The 22,191-nt window shown below is 40.5% G+C and overlaps 4 protein-coding genes across 4 annotated transcripts; 2 read left to right on the forward strand and 2 right to left on the reverse strand.

Annotated features, from left to right (window-relative positions):
• Positions 1–659: 659 nt before the first annotated feature.
• On the reverse strand, positions 660–8,367 carry tm7sf3 (transmembrane 7 superfamily member 3). The gene is made up of 12 exons (XM_088406704.1): positions 8,113–8,367; positions 6,958–7,112; positions 4,642–4,792; positions 4,258–4,378; positions 2,783–2,954; positions 2,542–2,719; positions 2,322–2,408; positions 2,147–2,227; positions 1,923–2,075; positions 1,743–1,843; positions 1,511–1,673; positions 660–1,442 (listed from the first exon to the last, which is right to left on the reverse strand). Exons 1-12 carry the CDS (start codon positions 8,177–8,179, stop codon positions 1,189–1,191), a joined length of 1,683 nt encoding a protein of 560 aa, XP_088262830.1. The 5' UTR covers positions 8,180–8,367; the 3' UTR covers positions 660–1,188.
• Positions 8,368–8,927: 560 nt separating this feature from the next.
• Positions 8,928–10,711, reverse strand: fgfr1op2 (FGFR1 oncogene partner 2). The gene is made up of 6 exons (XM_088405772.1): positions 10,423–10,711; positions 9,974–10,110; positions 9,767–9,884; positions 9,559–9,701; positions 9,381–9,494; positions 8,928–9,313 (listed from the first exon to the last, which is right to left on the reverse strand). Exons 1-6 carry the CDS (start codon positions 10,445–10,447, stop codon positions 9,185–9,187), a joined length of 666 nt encoding a protein of 221 aa, XP_088261898.1. The 5' UTR covers positions 10,448–10,711; the 3' UTR covers positions 8,928–9,184.
• Positions 10,712–10,858: 147 nt separating this feature from the next.
• On the forward strand, positions 10,859–12,997 carry med21 (mediator complex subunit 21). The gene is made up of 4 exons (XM_088405773.1): positions 10,859–10,991; positions 11,074–11,188; positions 11,545–11,645; positions 12,119–12,997. Exons 1-4 carry the CDS (start codon positions 10,950–10,952, stop codon positions 12,296–12,298), a joined length of 438 nt encoding a protein of 145 aa, XP_088261899.1. The 5' UTR covers positions 10,859–10,949; the 3' UTR covers positions 12,299–12,997.
• A 406-nt stretch (positions 12,998–13,403) lies between these two features.
• LOC148405573 (serine/threonine-protein kinase 38-like) lies at positions 13,404–21,150 on the forward strand. The gene is made up of 14 exons (XM_088406838.1): positions 13,404–13,772; positions 14,842–14,981; positions 15,637–15,688; positions 15,801–15,923; positions 16,002–16,085; positions 16,150–16,273; positions 16,571–16,725; positions 16,851–16,953; positions 17,071–17,132; positions 17,328–17,445; positions 17,518–17,641; positions 18,154–18,249; positions 18,328–18,419; positions 18,512–21,150. Exons 2-14 carry the CDS (start codon positions 14,854–14,856, stop codon positions 18,634–18,636), a joined length of 1,386 nt encoding a protein of 461 aa, XP_088262964.1. The 5' UTR covers positions 13,404–13,772; positions 14,842–14,853; the 3' UTR covers positions 18,637–21,150.
• Positions 21,151–22,191: the final 1,041 nt, after the last annotated feature.

Consider the following 22,191-nt stretch of genomic DNA (forward strand, 5'->3'; position numbering starts at 1 on the left):
CATGCACTCCGAATTAATTGTCCGCTGCAGTAATCTACTATATCCGCAAGGGGGCAGACCTATACATTGAACCCAATGGAGAGGCTGTTTAGAGGCAATAAAAATTTCAAGCGATAATGGCAAACAAAATCTTCTACTTTAGACAAATAACAGGTAAACTGAAGCTTGGAATGCCAGGAAAATCACTTCTCACTGCTATAATGAGGTCGTGGTCACTATTTTACCGCACGTAGTCTTAAATAAAGCCATCTTAAAATAAAGTCACTTGCGTCGTAAACAGACCGTTCAATTGTGTCAATGACCGTTAAGAAGTAACAGCATGTTTATGTCCCCAAATATAGGGTGACCCGACGTTCCAGTTCGACAAAGACAGTCCCGCTTTTAAACTATGTATTCCGAATTTTTGCTGATGTCATTAGTTTCAATTTTTTGTCCAAATTTTACGCAGGGGCTTGCGTATGAATGAAGAAACAATTGGGTCCTTCTGGCTGAAGCCGGAAAACAGCCATATTACGTTGCCACTTTTATTGCTAATTTACGTTATGTATTATTTTTTTCGTTGAAAATTATTGTTTTGGGTGCATATTTATGCCACAATCATTAGAATCAGTAGAATTTCACTGCTGGAAATGTATCGTGAACATTCACTTTATACACAATTTGCCAATTAATTATCAAAAACATGTTTAATTACAAATTAATCATTATTCACACGACGCCATGATTTTGAGTGTTATAATAAATATTGACAGAATGAGTCCATCACTTGTTTCAATGCATCAAATCCTTGTAAAAATGATGACGGAACAGTGTCAAAACAATAAAGACCGTGAGTTCTGTCCTTTTTGATTAGGTCCGGGACAACATGAAAACAAGAGAAATGTTAAAGTCTTTTTGACACTGTCTCCCAACCAATCAGGTTTTGTTTTTCACGGACCTCGTAACTGTACCTTAAAAAAGTTATAGCCGATGCATTTTAAGTATTGCTTTGAATGAAAAAAATGAAGCCTGAGTTTTCCAACTATGTAAAAACGCTGAAAGGAAACGCGCTAGTTTGTATATCAGTGCAAAGAGAAAAAGTGCGGTGACCAAAGCATAAAAAGCCACAATGTCATTCATTTCCTTTCACGATCACCGGCGCTGCCCTCGATTTTGACCGGAAGGCGAGCCGCGTCGGTCCGCCGGCTTTCACAGCAGCAGCGGCGTGTGTTCTCCGGCCGGCTCCATCCGCTTGGTGAGCTGCCGCGCTCGGGCCAGGAGACGGTTGGGCAGCGGTGGGAAATGGTGGCTCGGGTCCAGCACGTTGGTCTTGCGCCGCTCTCGTTCCTGCATCCACATCAGATACGGGCTGGGCGGGAAAAAAGGTCGCGTGCGCTCCCGGTACAGCTGCAGGACGATGCCCGTCAAGCCCAGCGCGACCCACACGCTCATCATGATGTAATCTGGACAAAAACAACGACAAAAAGACGATCTGCCAATGAAAATGGAAAAGTCCGTTTTGTGAGCTCACCGATGGTTTGGAAGGGCACGTCAGTGAAGGCGGCGCTGAAGTTGCTGTTGAGGAAGCGCTTGAGGATGTTGAGGGTGATGTAGGAAAGGCTGGTGTACATGTAGGCGTTCACGGCCAGGACCACGGCGTAGGCGCCGATGATGCCGCACGTGGCGATGTTGCCCTGGCGAGAGACGGCGGCCAGTCAAGGCAACGCTCCGATCCGCCGGCGACAACGCGGCCGCCGAGTTACCTCTCGAGGCCAACGCACGAAGAAGAGCGGGACTATGATCATGATGCTGCAGAACGTCACCCAGAAAACGGCGTCCGAGCGCCTGAACACGTCGAGGTCACCTGGAGGAGGGGCAAAGATTTGACTCAAACGGAAACGCCCATATAGGATAAGCGATCATCAAAAAAGACTTGTTCCTACCGAGCGGAGTGAAGAGGACCACGGAGGCCACGAGGAAGCCGAGCATCAGTCCGATCACCACCACGCACGCCATGACCGAGCCGAAGCGCCACCAGCTCATGACCAGGAGGACCCCGCCCACCACGCCGATCACCGCCGACACGGCCAGCCGGACTGCGAAGAGCGCCGGGCGATGCGTTCAAAACCTCCCGGCGACGCTTTGGAAAGTGGGCGGGACAACTCACTGTCATAATCCAGTCCTGTGGTCCTGGTGATGAGCACGAAGAAGAAGAAGGCGCAAAAACTGAAGCCCATGCAAAACAACTCTGGAGGATCAAAGAAACACAAAATTAGACGTGCAAATCCTGATCGTTTTACGCGCCGAAAAATTTTCACTAAAACGGAAGTCAAAGCGCTCACCGGATTTGAAGAACCGGTGGCCAAAGAAGCAGATGAAAATTCCCGCCAAGCCGGTGATTGTAAAGAAAATTTTCGTGGTTATCTTTCCTGAAATGACACGCATTTTAGGGCTGGATTCTCTGGCGTATGCTGAAACATGAACGTCCACTTTATTGATAAATTATTTGAAGAAATTGGACCGAAATTTTTTCCTCAGACGGGGACCCCAAAGAAACCGTACCCAGTGTTTGACAGCCATCCAGTTTGGAGGCGAAGCTGCAGGCGTACGTGTGGACCGGGACGTACGAAGCCGACGTGTTGAGGACGGGGTCTCGAACGATCACGGAGTAAATGACGCCCTGGCCGGGGATGGAACTAAACATCAGCGTGCTCCTTTCCGCGGAGGACAGCGTCAGAATCTGCAAGGGGACAGGAAGACGCCGTCAAAAGGCGTTTGGTTTATTCGGCGGGAGTTTCCGTACAAGTTTTCCGCTTTCCGCCGTGCCCTCCACGTCCGCCACGGCCTGGACGCCGGCGAAGAGGCTGCGCTCCGATAGGTCATTCTCGGGCAGGAAGTACTGGTAGACGTCGTATTGCAGACGCCAGCGGCTGTCGGGTCCGGTGGACGTGTCGCAAGATGGAGGAGCGCTGCCCCTGGTGGACGAAGAAAGCAAACAAGGTTACATCATCTTCTTTTATTTTACCTCAATCCCCAAATGATTAGTCATCTTGGGTTTATTTTTGCAGAGACCTTTGCTATGGCCCGCTATATTAGCATCATTTTTGCTAGCATTAGCTGTGGTGCAATCACGGCTGAGTGCCTTGCATTTATGCGGTAAGCTAAACTCGTGCTATGCCAAAAACTGATGACAGCCAATGGGTGAGATTAGATATTAAAAATGAGATTAACATTATTTGAAAAACATTACATTAGCATCATTTTTGCTAGCATTAGCTGTGGTGCAATCACGGCTGGGTGCTTTGCATGGCCGGCTACATTAGCATCATTTTTGCTAGCATTAGCTGTGGTGCGATCACGGCTGGGTGCTTTGCATGACCCGCTACATTAGCATCATTTTTGCTAGCATTAGCTGTGGCGCAATCACGGCTGAGTGCTTCGCATTTATGCGGTAAGCTAAACTCGTGCTATGCCAAAAACTGATTGATGACAGCCAATGGGTGTGATTAGATATTAAAAATGAGATTAACATGATTTGAAAAAGAAATACTACAAGTCAATCTATCCCAAAGACATTTTTAGATTTTAAAGAACCTATACATTTGATCCTAGGTACTTTATATATATTTATGTATATATTTTTTTTCTTTTTCATGTTTGCCCAAAAGAGTCTGTAAAATGCCTGACACAAAATTAAGTACTAATCTTTTACTTTAGGTAATTTACCGTATTTTGTGGACTATAAAACACACTGGTATAAAACCGCAGCAGCAAAATATAAGCAAAAAAAAAAGTTTTTTGTCACGAATAAGCCTCACACACAAAAAAACACAAAGATAAACCTCAAAACATGAGGAAAAAGTCGTGGCTTATAATTTGAAAAATACGGTATGTAATTTACAAACGTAATCAATTACACATTAAAAAAATAGATACTAAAGTATCTAAAGTAATCCATTTAACACTTTAGTTCTTTATTATCTAAAAGTGTCCAATCTATGGCATTTCCATCCATTTTTTTGAGTGTGTTTTTTTTCTATTTTTGAAAAGTCAAACATTTTTACAGCTATTTGACAAACAAGCAAAACGAGCCGCATCTGCTTTGCGACAGTTGACAAACATTCCTGAGAAACTGGAACGAATACTTCCGACTAAATGGGTTAGGGGGGTGGGGGGGTGGGGGGGGGGTGAGCACGAGACCGCTCCGGAAGCAAACTGCATAACATGACGCGCATGTGAGATGCTAGTCAGCCGCTAGCCTGGAAGCTGTGGGCTTACCTGGCGTATCCCAGGTTTCCCGGCGCGAATTCGATGGTGGTTTCGAAGAGGTTGTAGCGCAGGTAGATGTTGGGGTCCACGTTGAGGTTAAACTCGATGTTACAACCTCCGGGAACGGGGTCTGAAGTACAAAGACGGATTAGTTGCTCCAGGAAAACAAGCACATGATCGCCAAACGCCTGCGAGAATATTTTTGGAGCTTCCTCCTCTCTCGAGAAAAAAAAAAACAAAAAACTCGCTTCAATTCATGGGGAAAGGATTTCAGCTTTGATTTTGCAGAAGCACAAACGCAACTTCCTCACATCTTATGCAATGCACCGCCAAAATCGGACTTTTTTTTTTTTTTTTTTTCAGTCCCTGAAAAATCGTGATAAAAATCAATACCTGCGCTGTAGAAGGGGAGAATGACGCCCGTGCCTGTTACTGCGCTTCCGTCGGCAGAGAACAGGAACAAATTGAAGGACGTTTGTCCGGGAAGTAGAGGCAACAGGATGCCCGCGTCCGCCGCCGTTGAAGAAAGACCCAACACAGGTGTCTAAATAACAAAAAACAATGGAACTGGACTTAGTTAGCAAGTTACTGAAATTCTAATTTTTTTGTCTACATTTCCTGAAATACAGCTTTAATCTTATGTGCAAAAAATTGGAAATATTCTGTCTTAATATAACCAAAATTATTGCTATTTCAAGTGGTGTGTATATGGGGGGAAATGATGGGGCAAAATCCACAGCCAACAATTTAAGAAGGGCCTTCAGTTTTAATTTACATCATTTTTAAAGGCTATTTTATTCATTCTATATAATTTATTAATTGAAGATTTTTTTTGGGGTGGGTATAAATGCGTTTTTCCTGCTACAGAGGTTTCCTGCAGATTCACAGAAAAAAAATTGTGGGAGGGGGGAGAGTTTCTGTTTTTGTGGTAGGAGTTTTGATTAACTCTAAAGGGAGGAAACTATTTTTTTTATGGAAATGTGTTTGGGGGTTTTGAAAATAATATAAATAAATATTCCCGATTCATTATTTGAACAGCATGGTTTCAGTGTAGAATTTTGGGTTGTAATTTCACCTTTCACCACTAGATGGCAGATTTAAGGGTGATATTTTTTAACGAATGAAAATGCATAAAAATCACTGGTACAGTTTTTCTTTTCATAGTTTTTCGCCATCCAGTTTATGGCAAGTTTGCATATTTTGTGAGATCATGTACAGTGGCTGCTGTGTGAGCAGCGACTAACTGTCTGTGGACAATTCCGGCTTTGTGTAGCGCTCGCCAGATAATGCCCATTCGATCTGGTTTCTGCGGAATTTATCGGATTCGCCACAAGCAATAGTTTGCTCATTCACTCCTCACTAGAATACACACACACAGATTTTTTTTTATTGAATCAAAACTCAAGCCTTAAAGTAGCAGTTAAATTAGAGCGTCATAGTTTATTTGAAGGTAATTTATAAAGGAACCGTGGAGAATGTGGTAATCCAGCTCTAATTTTAATATAATCCGCTGTGAAAACCTTGACCTTTGTTTTGACCCCTGACCAATTCCCATTTATGTGTTTTCCTTTCGCCTTAAAAATAAACCACATGGAAGCGACCTGGGACCGACGCCATGATGATGGTGATGTAAGAGCCAATGCCAGCTATTTGCTTCACATATTTGGTACTTAAATATCATAACAAGTCAGTATTGGAATAGAGAAATGTGACATTGTAAAGGACGGACAACAATTGAAGGGACGCAGCGCCGTCCTTTCTTTTTTCTCCGCATGTGACCGTTTGTTACCAGAAGAAGACGCGCTTTGTTTGAGAAAGAGCTCGCTTTATGCTCGCTTTCACACACAAAAGGATTCTCCGGTCTTGGTAAGAGGAAAATCCGTATAAGTAGCAAAATAATGCAAGTTACACACTAATTTTCATTCCAATCCATAAAGATTATTTAAAGATGATATTCTGCGGAATATAATTCTGATAACTAACAAAGAGATCAATTAATTTAAAAAAATTATATATAAAAACAATGAAATAACTTTGTTTTTTGGTGCAATAAACTTTCAATGATAAAGATATAAAACACATTGTTTTGCAATATTTGATACGAAACTTATTCAGCCATTTTCAGAAGCAAAATTTTGATATTTTGTCTGGAGTTTAATTTGATCACTAAATTATTTCTCATGTACAATTACTACCTTTAAAATCACATTATTCCACCAGTTGTCGAATGAAAATAACATCACGTGTCCAGGGCTCATGCAATGACCAATCATTCTAGGCTGTTTTCAGGGTTTGGTCATGTGACATTTAGCATTAAGCTGTGATTGGTGATTTTCGGAAACATGTTTTAAAGGTATGAATTGCACCTGAAAAATAATTATAAAATCAACCGTGTGAATGTTTAATAAATTTAATCTCTCTTTCAACAACATTTTAGATGTTTCTAAACAATGTTGGGGTGCTCAAGCACCACTCATTTTTAAACAAACTACACAAGTCTGTTTTTTAATTGAATTTAATATTTTTTATTATTACTGTATATTGATTCTGATCCAGCTGATGTAAATTGAGATTTTGCGGCGTTAATATTTTGTATAATTTACAACGTGATCAGATTAAGTCACCTAAACGTTTGAAATCACTTTTTTCTGATTGGTCGAAATCAGATTGAGTGAGGACAAAAATCCAAAATGGCAGTCATCATCTTACGGTGCTGTAGGACAACGTGACGTTATGCCGCTGCGTGTGGAACTGCACGGTGGTGAAGGCGACCTCGGCGGGGATCCTGGTGGCCACCGCTAGCACCGTCTCGTTCTTCGACACGTTGACGTTCTGGAAGGCTCCCGGCAGAAAAACCACCCGATCTGTCACGAGAGCGGTCCGATTCATCAGCACAAGAATCGCATTGTCCACGCTACGCAGTTGGACGAGCGTGTTCAGATAACCCGACATGAAAGCTGAAACTACAACGTCTGCCAATAGATGGCTGAAAACATCATGTGTCTCTTGACCCAACCCAAACAAGCTGCTTGGTGCCAGCCAGTCATTGGATTGAAGTCATATCTTCCAATTACATTAAAAAAAAATCTACTTCCTTTGGGGTCGAACGAGGCCAAGATTGCGCTGGACTCATTAAATTCATTAAGGTCACTGAGCCAGCACATCTAAGGTCAGTTGAAAATTAGCTGTGGGAAACGCTGTTTTATTTCATAACACGGGAGACTCTCCTTGCACTCTGATTCTCTTTTACTAGTGAGTGACTGAATTGATTTTTCTCCATGCCAATTTGCCCGCTGCGATACAATCGTACTCGAGCTTCATTAGGAAATGACGAAGAACCTATGAAGGATTTATCCCAGCTGAGATTTTGCAGGTCAGACTCCATCTTAGCTTTTTTAACCCACTTCTGATTTAAGTAGAAGCACGTGAGTCATAAAGGCTTGTTTGGGGGGGGGGGGCATTAACTTACCTACATAAACATCTGTTTATGTCACTGTAATAAATGTACACTGCCGTTCAAAAGTATGGGGACACGTGAAAAAACATAAGTCGTTAAGATATTGATGGGTAAAAGTCATGTTGAGGTGACTCATATTTTATTGGTAGTTTGTATCTAAAAATGAGACAATTTTAAGGAAAAAACAAACTTTTTAACAGCAAGTGCACACTATAAAACAATTACGAATACAGTAAATAAAGCCTGTACAGCTTCAACTATATACATATACATTGGGATTTTTTTAAGTATGACGTACAACGAAGCAGCACAATAATATTCTTTACAACCTACAGTATTACATTATTTTGTTCCTAAAATGTTTAATGTGAAATAACAGAGTAAAAGATGAGATCTTTATTACTTACTTTCTTCTTGAGCTTGAACTTCACATACTAAACGCAACATCAACAGCCAGCGGATCCACTGAAACATTGTCGAACTTTAATTTGACTAAAACGCAAACATTTATCACAAAAGATACCGTCAGTCATTTGTAATCTCGAAGTAGCTTGAGTTTTGCTATTGAAAGTATCCGCGGGCGAAAAACGACACGCTTTTCGGGACTTTGACGTTCTTGTGTTCGCTCTCTCCTCCTTCCACCCTCACCGAGGTCCGTGAACCCGCTCTTTGAGAGATTTGCGAAATCGCGCGATACTTTGCTTCAAAACGCCCACTGCTTGTCAGGCCGCTGAAAAAGAAACTGTAAAACACGATTTATAATATATTTTGAGGATTTTTTTCGTTCTTTATGTATGTTTAATGTACTTGTAATTAGCGAGGAGGTATTTAGGCCTGGACCTATGCTGTTGGATATGCTGATGGAGCAAATACTTGTACATTTCAACTGATTGCTGTTTATTTTATTAGCCAAAACAATGAAAGCAGCGCCGTCTTGTGGCGCAATACTGTATTACCATAATAACGACATGTTATATTTAGGTTTGTAAAAAGTGGTTACTTCAATGACAAATGATTCTAATGGATACATTTACTTATTTCATACAGTTGCTTACTCATTTAATAAAGTTGCAGGTAAACGAATAAAAAAAGTAAATACGTTTTCAACAAATGTCTGAAAATTCTGAAACTTTTGTTTTGATTGACATTTTTTTCATTTGCTTGCTGTGACAGCGTTTGACAAAAAATGAGCTAAACATAAAACTGAATTCTTAAAAACCAGGAGTTTTGATCATATTTATTCAACATTTTTTTTTTAATCTCACTCACACTTTCAAGTTATTGCAAGTGCCACGGGCTTTGCTCACCACACTGGCAAGAAGTACCAAAAATACACACAAAGTGATTGTTCAAATGCAGCTGTGGAGGAGGTGATACAGTAGGTGCACTCTTAGGGGAGTCAAGGTGGAGTGGAGGAGGGAACCGGTACACCCCCAAAACCTTGTGGTGGAGGTGTGCATGGTCAGTCCAGTATTGACTCTAACTTTTTTGTAAGTTGGCGTCAGAATTGGTCAGTGGCGGTGACAGCAACGTGCTCTCTTCTCTCTTCAGGATCAGGAATGCTTCTCGACTGATTCCGAGCAGTTCTCTCAGTCCTTTGTTCTCCAGCTAAAGCACGGAAAAAAGGCAATGCTGTTATTTTGCTTAACGAGAGACATTTGTCATTCACTTTTACCTCAAGACGTTTAATCCTTTCTTCATCTTGACATTGCCGGCCTTCATCCACTTCTATCGCTTTCCTCATCACAGAGGCCATCTCGTTGATCTTGTCAGCGTGTGCTTGGAGTTCCTGTGGAGGGAAATTAAAACATGAGAATTCTGGGTTGGGCGGGGCTAACTGTATCTTGACAGACCGTTGTGTGCTGCTCCTTCAGTTGTGTCACGATCGTGGGGTCATCCCTCTTCCGGGCCATGAGCAGTCTGAAAGTCTGTTCCTTGAATTTGTTCATGATGAGCCCCAGTGCAGATTGGTGTTCCTCCAATGACGTCCGCAGCTCTGCGCATACAACGATAGGATTAATCAAAATCTTAACAAAATGGCTAACGTTTTTCCTTCTAAACCTTTGTTTTCCATTTGGAGAGCTCTAATTTGACGATTTTCTTGTTGGATGCCCAGGATCAGACTGGAACGAGGTCGATGACGTGCAACCTGGTTTAGTGTGTCAATCTCCACTTGGTACTAGCAAATAAAAAATCAAACATTAAAATTCACCACTCAACAGGGATAGTAAGTTATTCAGTAACGTAGTCCTTCCCAGAACAGCCCACCTGCTTCATGGCATCCACCCGCTTGTTCAGGAATGTCGTCTGCTCGATTAACATCTCAGCAGCGTTGTCGTGGTTACGGAGCCGTTCCACCAACGATCTGGCATCGGCCAGCACTTTCTCCAAAGTACAATTCATGTCTATGGACACACACAGCACCATTGAACTATGATGTTACAAAACCTCTGAAGTCCTCTCTTTTCTTTCTTTCTTTCTTTTTTGACTTTTCTACTGAATTTAGTGATACATGACAGAATGCACATGACAGCAGTTGATAATATCAGGTCAAAATGCAGTTGCTAGAAGGCTAAGCTAATGATCCCAGGACACTGTCGCGTAAATTTAGGAAGTCATCGATATATAATTTAGACAATCTATTGCTAAAACGACTAGAAGACAACATTGTGAAGTTAAAGACCATAGCCAGATGGAATAAACAAGCTCGACATTACCCGGAGAGTTCAAAGTGCAAGACATTCGTTTTTAGCTCCACTGCTACTTCCTGTTGATGTTTGGTAGCTAGCATTAGCCGCAGCCGCAAAAGATGGCTCCTTGTTATACGTTACAAGTGATCACGTTCAACGCTAAATCACGTCGTGGTGGGACGGTTCACAGACTTCGTTGGTGCAAAAACAAGGTCGTAAAATGATTAACGGGGACAGTAAACGATTAAACATCAATTTTCTATCATGCTATCGTCGATTCTTCGGATTATGATGGCAGCGGGTACATCTCGTGGAATCTCGCGTGACGACAAATGTTAACCATGACATGAGAATTTGATTACAACATAAGGACACTTTCTAACAAATTGATTAATAATTAATATGGTTGAATAATAATAATTATTATACGATTTATTGTGGATATAATTTACCAGAATTACGTTTATTTCTGAAAAGCAAACCACAAGGTGGCACCGTTGTTAAATTTGAGTTTCTGCTCGCCAGTTACCATTAAACGAAGAAGACTGTAAAACATGGCGGATAGGCTAACGCAGTTACAAGATGCTGTCAATTCGGTATGTTTTTGTTGAGTTTTTACATTATTATACGTATGTCTGATTCATAAACATTTTTAATAACACATGTTTGTGTTTGTAGCTTGCAGATCAGTTTTGTAACGCTATCGGTGTTCTGCAACAATGTGCTCCACCTGCCTCGTTCAGTAACATTCAGACGTCGATAAACAACGATCAGCCTGCAAACCAAACTGAAGGTGTTTTGTTTACGACTTTTAAAATCCATCCCTTGTCTCTACTACGCTCTGCATTTTTATTCCCTGCATAGTCTTATTCGGTGCTTTTTGTGTGCTACATCACAAGAGCATCATAGTTTTTGTTTTGTTTGCAATCGTCTGGAAAGTAAATAAATGAAAAAAAAATCTAAAAAATCCATATATTCAGTACATTAAACTTCATCATCTTCCACTATTTACAATTATGCATAACCCACTATAGTAATAATAACTAAATAATTTTAGATGTCAGACCCCTGCGAGGATCAACGTTGTTTTTGGCTTTTTACCAAGTTTGCTTTGGAAACTAAGGAAAAGTTGTCATATTCCTTGTGTAGAGTATGCTCAGCTGTTTGCAGCCCTGATTGCCAGGACAGCCAAAGATGTGGACGTGCTGATTGATTCCTTGCCAAGCGAGGAGTCCACAGCAGCTCTGCAGGTGAGAGGTTTGACACTACGTATTAGGAGGTAGCCTTTTGTTTTATGAAAAAATTATTTGAGCACACAGACGCAACAATAAAGTTTTGAGTATTTTATTGACTATTTCTCCCTTTGAGAAATTATGACCTATTTGTTGAGTTCAATATTAGTCATCTGCACAATCCAGGCCATTCTAAAACGGAACAAAAATAAGAAAATACGTTGAGTTTCTTGAGCAGGATTCTTGTGAACATAACTGAAGATAACACGTTAAGCTGTGTCACAAGTTTAATATTCAAAGATCTCATCACTGAATGCCTAACCAAGGGAGTAGTTTCTTGTTTTTACTTCCTGGAATTTTCTGACATAAGCTTGTTATACTTTAGACTTTTTGGGGTAATATAATGTACATCCTCATCTCCAGTTCGTCAACTTTGCTGCACACAAATGGTATAAACCGAAGGATTTTGACATCATTGTGCTATTAATCAGGCAGCCAGTCTGCGCCAACTGGAGGAGGAGAACCACGAGGCTGCGGCTCGTCTGAAAGAAGTTGTCACTCGAGGCGACATGCTCCTGGAGAAGATTCAGAGCGCCCTTGCGGACATTGCCCAATCTCAACTTCGCACCCGCAACGGCGCACCCAGTCAGACGTCACCTGCCGAATCCTGACATGCTCTAGAGAACCCCGTTTCACATCTTACTGACCTTATTGTTTATAACAGCCTCAAAACGCATGCTGGATCTATCTGTCAGGTGAAAAAAAAGCCATATTTCATCATTCACACTGATGGACTAACTCAAATGTTTACGCGAGGGGAAAAAAGTATTGTCTGGCTGCAGTTCATGTTTTGTATGTTTTGTATATTGCTTTTGTAAATATTTATGACCAGAGGGCTGATTTGATGCTCTAATGGGCATTTTGTTAAATAAAACTTACATAAACAACTTTGTTTATCAGGGGTTTTACTGTAATTTGTGGCATCCAAGCAAAGGGAGGATGTTTATTGATAGGATTTTTATTTTTCTAAATGTCCTAATATGTTTTATAAGCATTACATATTTTGCAATGGGAGATGTCAAGCTGGAAAAGGAGAAGAGTGATGCGGATCATGTTTTGGGGCACCGCCAAAAACAAATTGAAGTCAACCCTGGGGCCTCAGAGTTTATTGGTCGAAAAACTAAAAATAGCAGCTGCGTCACAGCTCGGTGGGCAATGTTGACGTTAGACTTGTTTTTTTAAGCCTGCGCTAAAACCACACCTAGAATAATAAGTGTCAGCAAGTCGCACCTACATGCACTCATGCATGCATATGACATCACGCCTCATCAAAAAGGGATAAAATGGCCAAATTGAGACTTTCCCCGATTTAATGAATAATCGTAACAAGTTACGTTACCCTCACGTTTTCCATTCAAAATCATGAGGCGTAAATCTCCAAATGACCTTTTTAATGTCCTTAATTGCTTCGTAACTTGGAAAAAAACAATATATTATTTCAATTGCAAATTTTTCATTTGAAACATGTTCATATGTACAAAAAATGCCAATATGATGCAGAAATAACGATAAAACAAGAATAAACTGTTTGGAGAACGCGACTTCTTTCTTGAATCTGCGTCCAAACAAAGAGGCGGATCCGAACTCCCAATTGGCCGAAACACTTGTCATCCTGAAAAATCCCCCTCGCGTGATTGGCCAGTTTCACACTCTCTGATGGTGATTGGTGTGACTTGACGTCACTCCAAAGCTACGCCATTGCGTAACTGCAGCGACTGATGAGCCTGACGGTCCAAGGAAACCGACGATACCTTTTTCATATTTTGTCACCAATAAGACTGGACAGACAATCGCCGAGCTCAGACATCAAAGGGAGACTAATGAAGATCTTTAATTTTTCAAAATTTAAGTCCATGTTCTCCGGCTGAAGAAATGAGCCGTGTTTTATTTTTGATATCAGATGTGTTTACTGTGTAGCAAACTAGAGGTTCCCTTAGGGTGACTGTTAGCTTAATAACAGGAGCCTCTAGCCTTTTCTGCCTACATTTTAGGCAGGAAAGACGATTTAACTCAATATATTTTTATTCTTGCTGGCTCGTGGGGCTGCTGCCCAGCCAATCAGTGACTCTGGAGCAGGACACGGAGGTAGGTTGAGCGCATGGTATTTTAAATAGTACTGGCTATTTTTACTCTGTTTGCTAATGGAACCTGCTCGCAAACTGAATACAGCAAGCATTAGATAATCCTTTAAATAATAACTTATCTCTAAAGATAAAACGAGAGCAAACTATGTCTATTTACGGAGGCGGAGGCTTAAAATTGCGTGCATTTAGAAAATATTACGTTTGTTGTATTATCTACCCCCTACATGTAATTTCCGTAATCCCTTTATTATTTTTTCCCTAAAACTTACTTTTTGCAATTCTTATATGTTTTCCACCATTCTTTTCCCTTTAGTTTCTTTTAGTTTTTTTTTTTAACTCATGCATCCTTACATTTGTCACACCTGTTTTTTATTCTTACATTTTTCCAGTCATTTGTAATGTACCTTTTGTATTGCTCAAACATCGTCATTCATCATGGTTCTACTCTTGTAATTAAAGATTCGGTATAGTTTTCCATCGCATTTTACTGAAAAATAACATTTATAGTTGATGTATTTGATGAAATACATTTAGTCATTTTAATAGAACAGGATTGAAGATATTTGTCCTTCGTCTTGCCTTTTCTTTAGTAGTCATGTGTGTGTAGCCCATTCCTCTTCTCAGTGTCATGACTGGACTCATTCATTCAGGAATGGAAAGTTTCCTGGCAGGTCTCTTTAAAGTCCTTCTAAGGGAGGAGTGTGTTCATGAGTCTGCCACTGTCTGTACAACATTATGCGTCACACTAAATGTAAAGCTTTTTTTGTCGATCTCATACCATTTTAGAAGTGGAGGTACTTCTCAATTTTTTCCCCCCTCCTTCGAAGCAAATCAGGAAGTTTCTTGCTTTTGTGAGATTGTTGTGACTAGGACTAGACCAAACATGGCCTCCTATCTCTGGCCTGCAGAGACATTTTTTTTTAATCTTTGTATGATCTAATCAAAACTAAACTTTTCTACTGGCATCCTGACAAAGGTTTTAATGATGTCCAATGTGCCCAGCCGCTTCCTTCTTTTCCGAATGAATGTCCCCCCTACTAAAGAACCGGTGTGTGTTTGTTTTCCGACAGGATAGCGTGGCCATGACAGGAGGGACTGCAGCCGCCCTCCCCATGAGCAACCACACCCGAGAAAGGGTGACCGTCGCCAAACTGACGCTGGAGAATTTCTACAGCACGCTGCTCACCCAGCATGAGGAGCGCGAGATGAGGCGAGGCCCTCCTCTCTTTCCGTTGAACAACAAAGCGTTTTGCTCTTCCAAAAGTATCGCAATTACAGCACGCGAGTCCGTGAATACGAAATGTTGCTGTTGCTTAAAGTGTCGTGTGTCAAAGCCGCTCCAAATATCAGACAAAATAACGTTTAAAATAAGGATTCAGTTAAAATAAATGAAGAATGCAGATAATAACAAAACAACAGGTCTTAAAGATGAAATGCAAAGCGCTTAAACGTTAACTGAAGTGAAGAAATCTGTTCTACTCAATGTAAAAAATATTCAAGCAACAATAATGCAATAATACTAGTGGTTAACATGTCTGCATTACAGTTGTGAGGATCTGGAGTCAAACTTTGTTTACCTTGATCGGCAATGGTTTTTAATCATGTTTGTAAAATTCTTATAATATTATAATTTCTAAAAAAATGTCTTCTTTTATAGCAAATGGCTGTGAATGGGTGAACTAATTCATGACCTAGTGTGTATATTTGACGTCTATAGGCGTCAGTGATAGTGAATGAGTTAATGATTGTTTTTCTTATGCTATTTTTACTTTATGAAATTGAAATCAATTTCCATGCACAACCGTCTCAGATTTTAACGTGATTTAAATCAGTCTCCAACCTTTTTGTTGTTTTTCTGTTGCTAGGCAGAAAAAGCTGGAGAAGGCCATGGATGACGAGGGTTTACCAGACGAGGAGGTATGAGGTCACCTTGCGTTAAAGCTTGTGTACTTATTTTAAGTACGGACTGAAGCTCAAGTATTTTTTGTTGCTTCTCATGTTCTGATTATGTTTTTTTTTCATTTGGCAGAAAGTGATGCGGCGTTCACAGCATGCTCGCAAGGAGACGGAGTTTTTGAGACTGAAACGGACACGGCTGGGCTTGGATGACTTTGAGTCCCTTAAGGTCATCGGACGTGGGGCTTTCGGAGAGGTATGCCGGAGTTTTTTTTCTTTTTATTGTTATTATTCTCTTGTTGTTGTCTTTTATTAATTGTACTTGTCCTGACAGGTGCGTTTGGTGCAGAAAAAGGACACCGGGCACATCTATGCCATGAAGATTTTACGGAAAGCAGACATGTTGGAGAAAGAGCAGGTGAAGTATTTCAAGCTGCTGCTCCCGAGATATGAGTGACAGTTAATTTTCCATTCCTGTGCAGGTTGCTCACATCCGGGCAGAGAGGGACATTCTGGTGGAAGCAGACGGCGCATGGGTGGTGAAGATGTTTTACAGCTTCCAGGACAAGCGGAACCTCTACCTCATCATGGAATTTCTGCCCGGAGGTAAAGATAACTCGCTTAACTCTTTCAGTGCCATGGACGAGAATGCTCGTCTTTTAAAATAGTAATAAAAATAATAAATGGTCAAATTCTCGCCATGTACGTTTTTGTATGGAGGTTAGTTTACACCCTGGTCTAATGCTTATCTAATATTAAGCCACTGGAGGTTGCCTTTTACGATAACCCTTGGCGATGAAAGAGTTAAAAGGATAGGTAATGGATTTTGCTACTTTAGGAAGGTAAAAAATCCAAATGTTCAATTAGATATTATGAAATAAAACATTGTCAATTTGTTGCTAGGCGACATGATGACTCTGCTAATGAAGAAGGACACCCTGTCTGAAGAAGCCACCCAGTTCTACATAGCTGAGACGGTCCTGGCCATCGACTCCATCCACCAGCTGGGCTTCATCCACAGAGATATAAAACCCGACAACCTCCTGCTGGACTCCAGGGTGAGGAGGGGCCACGCACATTTCTCCACTTTGTGCCTTTTTTTTCATATCTGAGATCAGTGTCATTTGAGTACAAGTTTGCGCTCATGGATGTCGCCTATGTTTTTTTTTTTTTTTGTCCACAGGGACACGTAAAGCTGTCAGATTTCGGCTTGTGTACAGGACTGAAGAAAGCCCACCGAACAGAATTTTACAGAAACCTGACTCACAACCCACCCAGTGACTTTTGTTAGTATTGCGCTTTTATGAAATTATATCATTGGCTGCCAGTTAAGGGAGTGAGCTAGTTAATATCAAGTCAATACCACTTCATGATCTATTTTGTTCCTCTTTACCTTTCTGCAGCCTTTCAAAACATGAACTCCAAGCGGAAAGCCGAAACCTGGAAGAAGAACCGGAGACAGCTGGTGCGTTTTTGGCATTTTGATATACTGTACATGCTACTCGCGATATGGTATCAGGAAGTTGATCAAACTGGCCGATTATAGCTTCAAACATCGGCCAAAAATAATCAGCCAAATGGCTTATATTTAGAGATTGTTTCAAATTTGGTTTTCATTTTTCCTGATGTACTCTAACTATTTAAATCCCTGGATTTTCAGGCTTATTCCACAGTGGGCACGCCGGACTACATCGCCCCCGAAGTCTTCATGCAGACGGGCTACAACAAGCTGTGTGATTGGTGGTCTCTTGGGGTCATCATGTATGAGATGCTAATAGGTAAGCGGGTGTATTTCGCACATAGAAAACACATGGACTGTAATATGTAGAAAACAATGAGTTTCTTTTCAGGCTATCCGCCGTTTTGCTCAGAGACGCCGCAAGAGACGTACAGGAAAGTGATGAACTGGAAGGAGACCCTTGTGTTTCCACCCGAAGTTCCAATTTCGGAGCGAGCTAAGGACTTGATTCTGCGGTACGTGCCTTTTTTTAAATTGAAAAAGTCTCGAGTACTAAAAAGGTGTATGCGCTCTGAATTTGTTACGATCGATAATGTGGTGGCAACGGGTTACGCGTTGGGCCTAGGGCTGGGAATAGAAGTCGACCAAGTTGGGACAGTCAACTAAAAACATCTGCCTCGAAGCTCCACCTGTATTAGCAGAAAATATGAAATGTCATTACAAATAATCGACTGTATAGTGTCTTGGATTTTAGACTTTCAAATTTGAACCAGTACAGGGGAGTCAAGTGCAAAGCATACCCAAACTGCTCGTCAAAAAGAAGACTAACAGGAAGTTATTGACCTTGGTTAGCTAAGAGGCACTTTCAAGTTTCCTCATGGATTATTGAAGCAGCATTTGTAGCTAGCATGCCAATGCTAATCAGGATTGCTAGCCAGTTAGCGCAATTCTTTTGGTGTCTAATGATTAATTGGGGATTAAAGATGATGGAATAGATGGAATATTTCATTTTTTTTTCGTGCTTTAGGTTTTGCACAGATGCTGAGAACAGAGTTGGGGCCGGCAACGTGGAGGAGATCAAAAGCCATCAGTTTTTTGAGCCCGTGGACTGGGAGCACATCAGGTGCTTTTGGTTTCCGTTTAGACAGGACATGTTATTTCTCCTGCCACTGTTTCTGAATAACAATTCATACCCCAACAGAGAACGCCCCGCGGCCATTTCCATTGAGATCAAAAGCATCGACGACACCTCCAATTTTGATGAGTTCCCGGAATCAGACATCCTCCAGCCAGGTCTGACATACTTTCCACTTCCTTGATTAAATTTTCAAATGCTGCAGCTGGAGACATGAATTCGTCTTTTTTTTTTTTTTTTTTCCCCCAAGCCAACGCAACAGAACCGGACTTCAAATCCAAGGATTGGGTGTTCCTCAACTACACTTACAAACGCTTCGAGGGCCTGACTCAACGAGGCACCATCCCCACATACATGAAGCCCGGAAAAGCTTGACCAGGGAGTATTTCAAAAAACAAAACAAACAAAAAAAAAACTTTCACGGACATAACAGGGTCGGGCTCTTAGGGGCCCCCGCTGGTGCTGAAGGCCAATCCGCCCCTCAGTCTACGTGTAAAGCGCCCTCGCCCTACCACGTTATTAATCTCTGTTCTGCTGCCAGGGAAGGAGTTGCCACGTTACCTCTGGTAGGTTTGCATCGTATGCTGTTACACGAGGCTGTGCGTAGCCCGCAGCTCTCAGGCTAGCACAAGTCAGCATAGCGTACCGATGTGCATGCGTCGCCTCATAAAGGGCCGTGTGCCAATCACCGCTCGGCAGTTTGAACACTGGTCGCGACGAACTAGCTCATATGCAAAACAAGTACCTGCTACTGAACATACGCTGCAGTTGCACTCTGGAAGGTTTCAGCATGATTCGCAGGGTTTTGCACATTGCCTTTTAATTATTCAGTCTGTCATTTTTACAAAATTGGCAAACATCGCCCCGTGATAGAGCTTGGGAGTCACTAGAGGCCTCTCTATTTGAGGAAATAGGGTATTTTTCATTTGTATTGAAAATATCTCAGGAAATAGGATTTAAAAATATACTGCTAATACAATGGCTATATGGGAGCTCTGTCATTGAGGACTTGGGATTTTAGTTGCCTCTGAATGTATAAGGATAGTGGTCTTTAGGTGTTACAGGGTAAATCAAGTAGGCTGGAAGAATCAGCAGTAGCTTTAAGGAACCAGGGATGTCATTTCAATATTTCATATACAGGTTAGTGTCACCTCAAAACGGAACAACTCATGCTGGAATCTTCCTCGTGCTCCATTTGATGAACTCACTGATAAAACATAACGAGTGTGTCATGCCCCTTTTACAACACTGATTCCAACAATCTTTCCGCCCCTTGATTTTGAATTAGAATCAGACAAGGTCCAGTCAATCAATTCCATCTTTGAAGTGCCTTCTCATACAGCTGTCAAATAATATTGTATCAGTGTTATTCCCAATTAATCGCAAGGCTTTTCGAGAAAAGTTAATGAACTGGCTGTCAAAAAAAAAGAGAGAAAATAAAAGGGAACATATTTTAGGTCAGATTTATAGACAACGAAGCCTGGATGAATTAAAGACAAGCAATAAAGCTCATGAAACAGCAGTTAGGTTTTGGAAAATGTCAGTATTTTTATGACATAGATAAAGGATCCTTGTAAAATGATGTGCGTCAAAGCAAACAGTAGACAAAGAAGCCTTGTGCATTATACGTTCCATCAAAAATACGTTCATATGCCAAACAGCATTCTGTTTAATTTCACTCAAGTCATTTTGACGCACCATGTGTTTAAAACACGTTACTTCTGCTCCAAGTTGTCGTATAAGAAAAAAAAAAAGCTACCAAAGATCATCACATAATGTGATGTGACCATGGATCTAGATGTAGCTCACGCGCGATGCACTTAACCTCAAACTACCTTAGCATTAATCACATTTTAAAAAAAAATCACATTAGAATGTGAAGAAACAAGGAAATCACACTGCGATTGTTCTCATTTTCACCACACGGTGGTGCTACTGCTGCAGAAAGTATTGACAATATGGTCCACTCATTGTTTCGCAATAATGCAGAAGTTAGACACTACACTTAAGCAATGTATATATTTTAGCTTTATTTATTATTTGTCTGTCTTCGGGACAGATTTGAAACCTTGTGTTTTGACCGCATTTGAGTAGAATTGTAGTCTTTCAACACAAAGGTTTTTTTTTAGGTAACCAATGTGTTGTAAATGAACACAAAATCCTTAGGTAAATAATGGGGTCTAAATAAAAAGACGGAACAACGCTGAAGAAATGACACTTAGCTAGCTTGTATGACAAAATAAAATTACTGTCCCCTCAAAACACACACACTGGCAGTATCCAAGTGTCATATAATTTGGGTGTGATTTTTTTTTTCTGTGTTGTTCCGTGAAGTATGCAACAAAAAAATTGTGAGGGGATTTACTCTTGCGATGTGTGAAAAAGGGACCTAGAGGAGTACAAATGTTAAAACATTGATATATAGTAAATAAAGGACCAAACTAGTTTTATTCTATGTGTTTGGTGGTCACCTGACCTTAAAAAAAAAGTAGTCATCACTAAAAGAGTCAGGAAAATGTTGTCGGGTTATATGTGTGATGATGTGTTCGTATGCTGTCTCGCAACACAGTGAAAGAGGTCACTGGGGAAATGCTAGTAATATATTCACATGGTAACTTTTGTTATTAACATTGTAAAATAAAATAAAGAAACAAACACACGCTGAGTACACTGAGTGCTAATTGTAACATTTCCAGTTTTGTCACTTTTTATAATCACTACAGGCAATGTTCAAAATGTAATGAAAGACAACATGTACCGTTTGAAAATAATGACGTGAATTGTTTGTGTGATGAGTCATTCAATTAGCATACCTCACATCAGGAGAGTGCAAACTGACTTTCAACAAAATAAGACGTGACCCATTAAAAAATGAAAGTTGCGGCTCAACGAATATGCATCACTGTGTTTGTGGACATGATGGTTGACCTCATTTGTTCGAAGAAGACTTAAAGTGGTCGTACCGTAGAAGGGGCTGTTTAATTTTACAATGTGAACTAAATCATGTAAAATATTCTAACTAATAGGCTGACATTTTTTTGGTTGGTTTGCGGGTTTAATTTTTAAAGACTTATTTCTAAGAAATGTCTCACATGATAAATGTTGCATTTATAATATGACAACAGATATGCTCACATTTTTAGGCCATTTTTTTCAGCTTCATGTATATTTCAAGATGTCACATGACAAATTATTAATGAAATTATCTCAACGGCAGTCTCATTTTGAAGGGAATACGTTTTACGAAAAATGTTGAACACAAAAAAATACCATAAGTATTACAATGAGCTAGCTATACAGTTTTAGATGTGATGTGTGTTAACAAATATGCTACCAAAATATGTCATCAACATCACTTTTAAAAAGCATGGACATAGTTCTTGGTGATACAGGATACAAGTATTTATATTAATAAATACCTTTTATGTCACCTTTTATGTTTACTGTAATAACTTTGTTTTATTTACTAGGAAGTATCTAAAAATGTTAGAGAAACAATTATAAACATTTTATAGTAAATTCCGAGAAAATTAAACAAAACTTAGCATTATGGGCTGATTCTTAATCCAGTTTTTGTATTGGGGGTGTACCTAATAATGTGCCCTACAAATACATAAACACGAGTTATATTTCTGGTATAGCCTTGATTTGAACCAGAATTGTGAGTTTTGGCGACATAACGACATTCTTCCACTGCGAATCATTTCAAATTGGTGTTTTACGTGCTTTTTTTTCCGTTTTTATGTTTTTGGGAGGAGGGGTTATCTATAATCAAATCGCTATAATCAAATCGCGTGACCTATATTGTAAAAAGTTGAAATAGATTTATCTGCATTTTCATCAGTTTCATTGCACTAAAATCGACAGTTTGGAGACGAGTGGCTGGGCTTTCCATTGGTGAACGTGACGCCGCGGAACTTTCTCCAGACG

The sequence above is a fragment of the Hippichthys cyanospilos genome, chromosome 22 (assembly GCF_059441005.1).
Source record: "Hippichthys cyanospilos isolate Australia breed blue-spotted pipefish chromosome 22, RoL_Hcya_1.0, whole genome shotgun sequence".
NCBI classification, from domain to species: Eukaryota; Metazoa; Chordata; class Actinopteri; order Syngnathiformes; family Syngnathidae; genus Hippichthys; species Hippichthys cyanospilos.

What these genes read in the sequence shown, in the direction of transcription:
- med21 (XM_088405773.1), top strand. Translation starts at nt 10,950, where the DNA reads ATGGCGGATAGGCTAACGCAGTTACAAGATGCTGTCAATTCG. An exon ending in TACAAGATGCTGTCAATTCG is followed by an intron (nt 10,992 to 11,073) that starts GTATGTTTTTGT and finishes TTGTGTTTGTAG; the next exon opens with CTTGCAGATCAGTTTTGTAA. An exon ending in AGTCCACAGCAGCTCTGCAG is followed by an intron (nt 11,646 to 12,118) that starts GTGAGAGGTTTG and finishes GCTATTAATCAG; the next exon opens with GCAGCCAGTCTGCGCCAACT.
- fgfr1op2 (XM_088405772.1), bottom strand. Translation starts at nt 10,447, where the DNA reads ATGTCTTGCACTTTGAACTCTCCGG. An exon ending in TTGCACTTTGAACTCTCCGG is followed by an intron (nt 10,111 to 10,422) that starts GTAATGTCGAGC and finishes GTGTGTCCATAG; the next exon opens with ACATGAATTGTACTTTGGAG. An exon ending in TCTCCAAATGGAAAACAAAG is followed by an intron (nt 9,702 to 9,766) that starts GTTTAGAAGGAA and finishes TTGTATGCGCAG; the next exon opens with AGCTGCGGACGTCATTGGAG.
- tm7sf3 (XM_088406704.1), bottom strand. Translation starts at nt 8,179, where the DNA reads ATGTTTCAGTGGATCCGCTGGCTGTTGATGTTGCGTTTAGTATGTGAA. An exon ending in TCTCCCCTTCTACAGCGCAG is followed by an intron (nt 4,379 to 4,641) that starts GTATTGATTTTT and finishes TTTGTACTTCAG; the next exon opens with ACCCCGTTCCCGGAGGTTGT. An exon ending in GGTCCTCTTCACTCCGCTCG is followed by an intron (nt 1,844 to 1,922) that starts GTAGGAACAAGT and finishes CCCCTCCTCCAG; the next exon opens with GTGACCTCGACGTGTTCAGG.
- LOC148405573 (XM_088406838.1), top strand. Translation starts at nt 14,854, where the DNA reads ATGACAGGAGGGACTGCAGCCGCCCTCCCCATGAGCAACCACACCCGA. An exon ending in ACATGTTGGAGAAAGAGCAG is followed by an intron (nt 16,086 to 16,149) that starts GTGAAGTATTTC and finishes ATTCCTGTGCAG; the next exon opens with GTTGCTCACATCCGGGCAGA. An exon ending in GTGGACTGGGAGCACATCAG is followed by an intron (nt 18,250 to 18,327) that starts GTGCTTTTGGTT and finishes ATACCCCAACAG; the next exon opens with AGAACGCCCCGCGGCCATTT.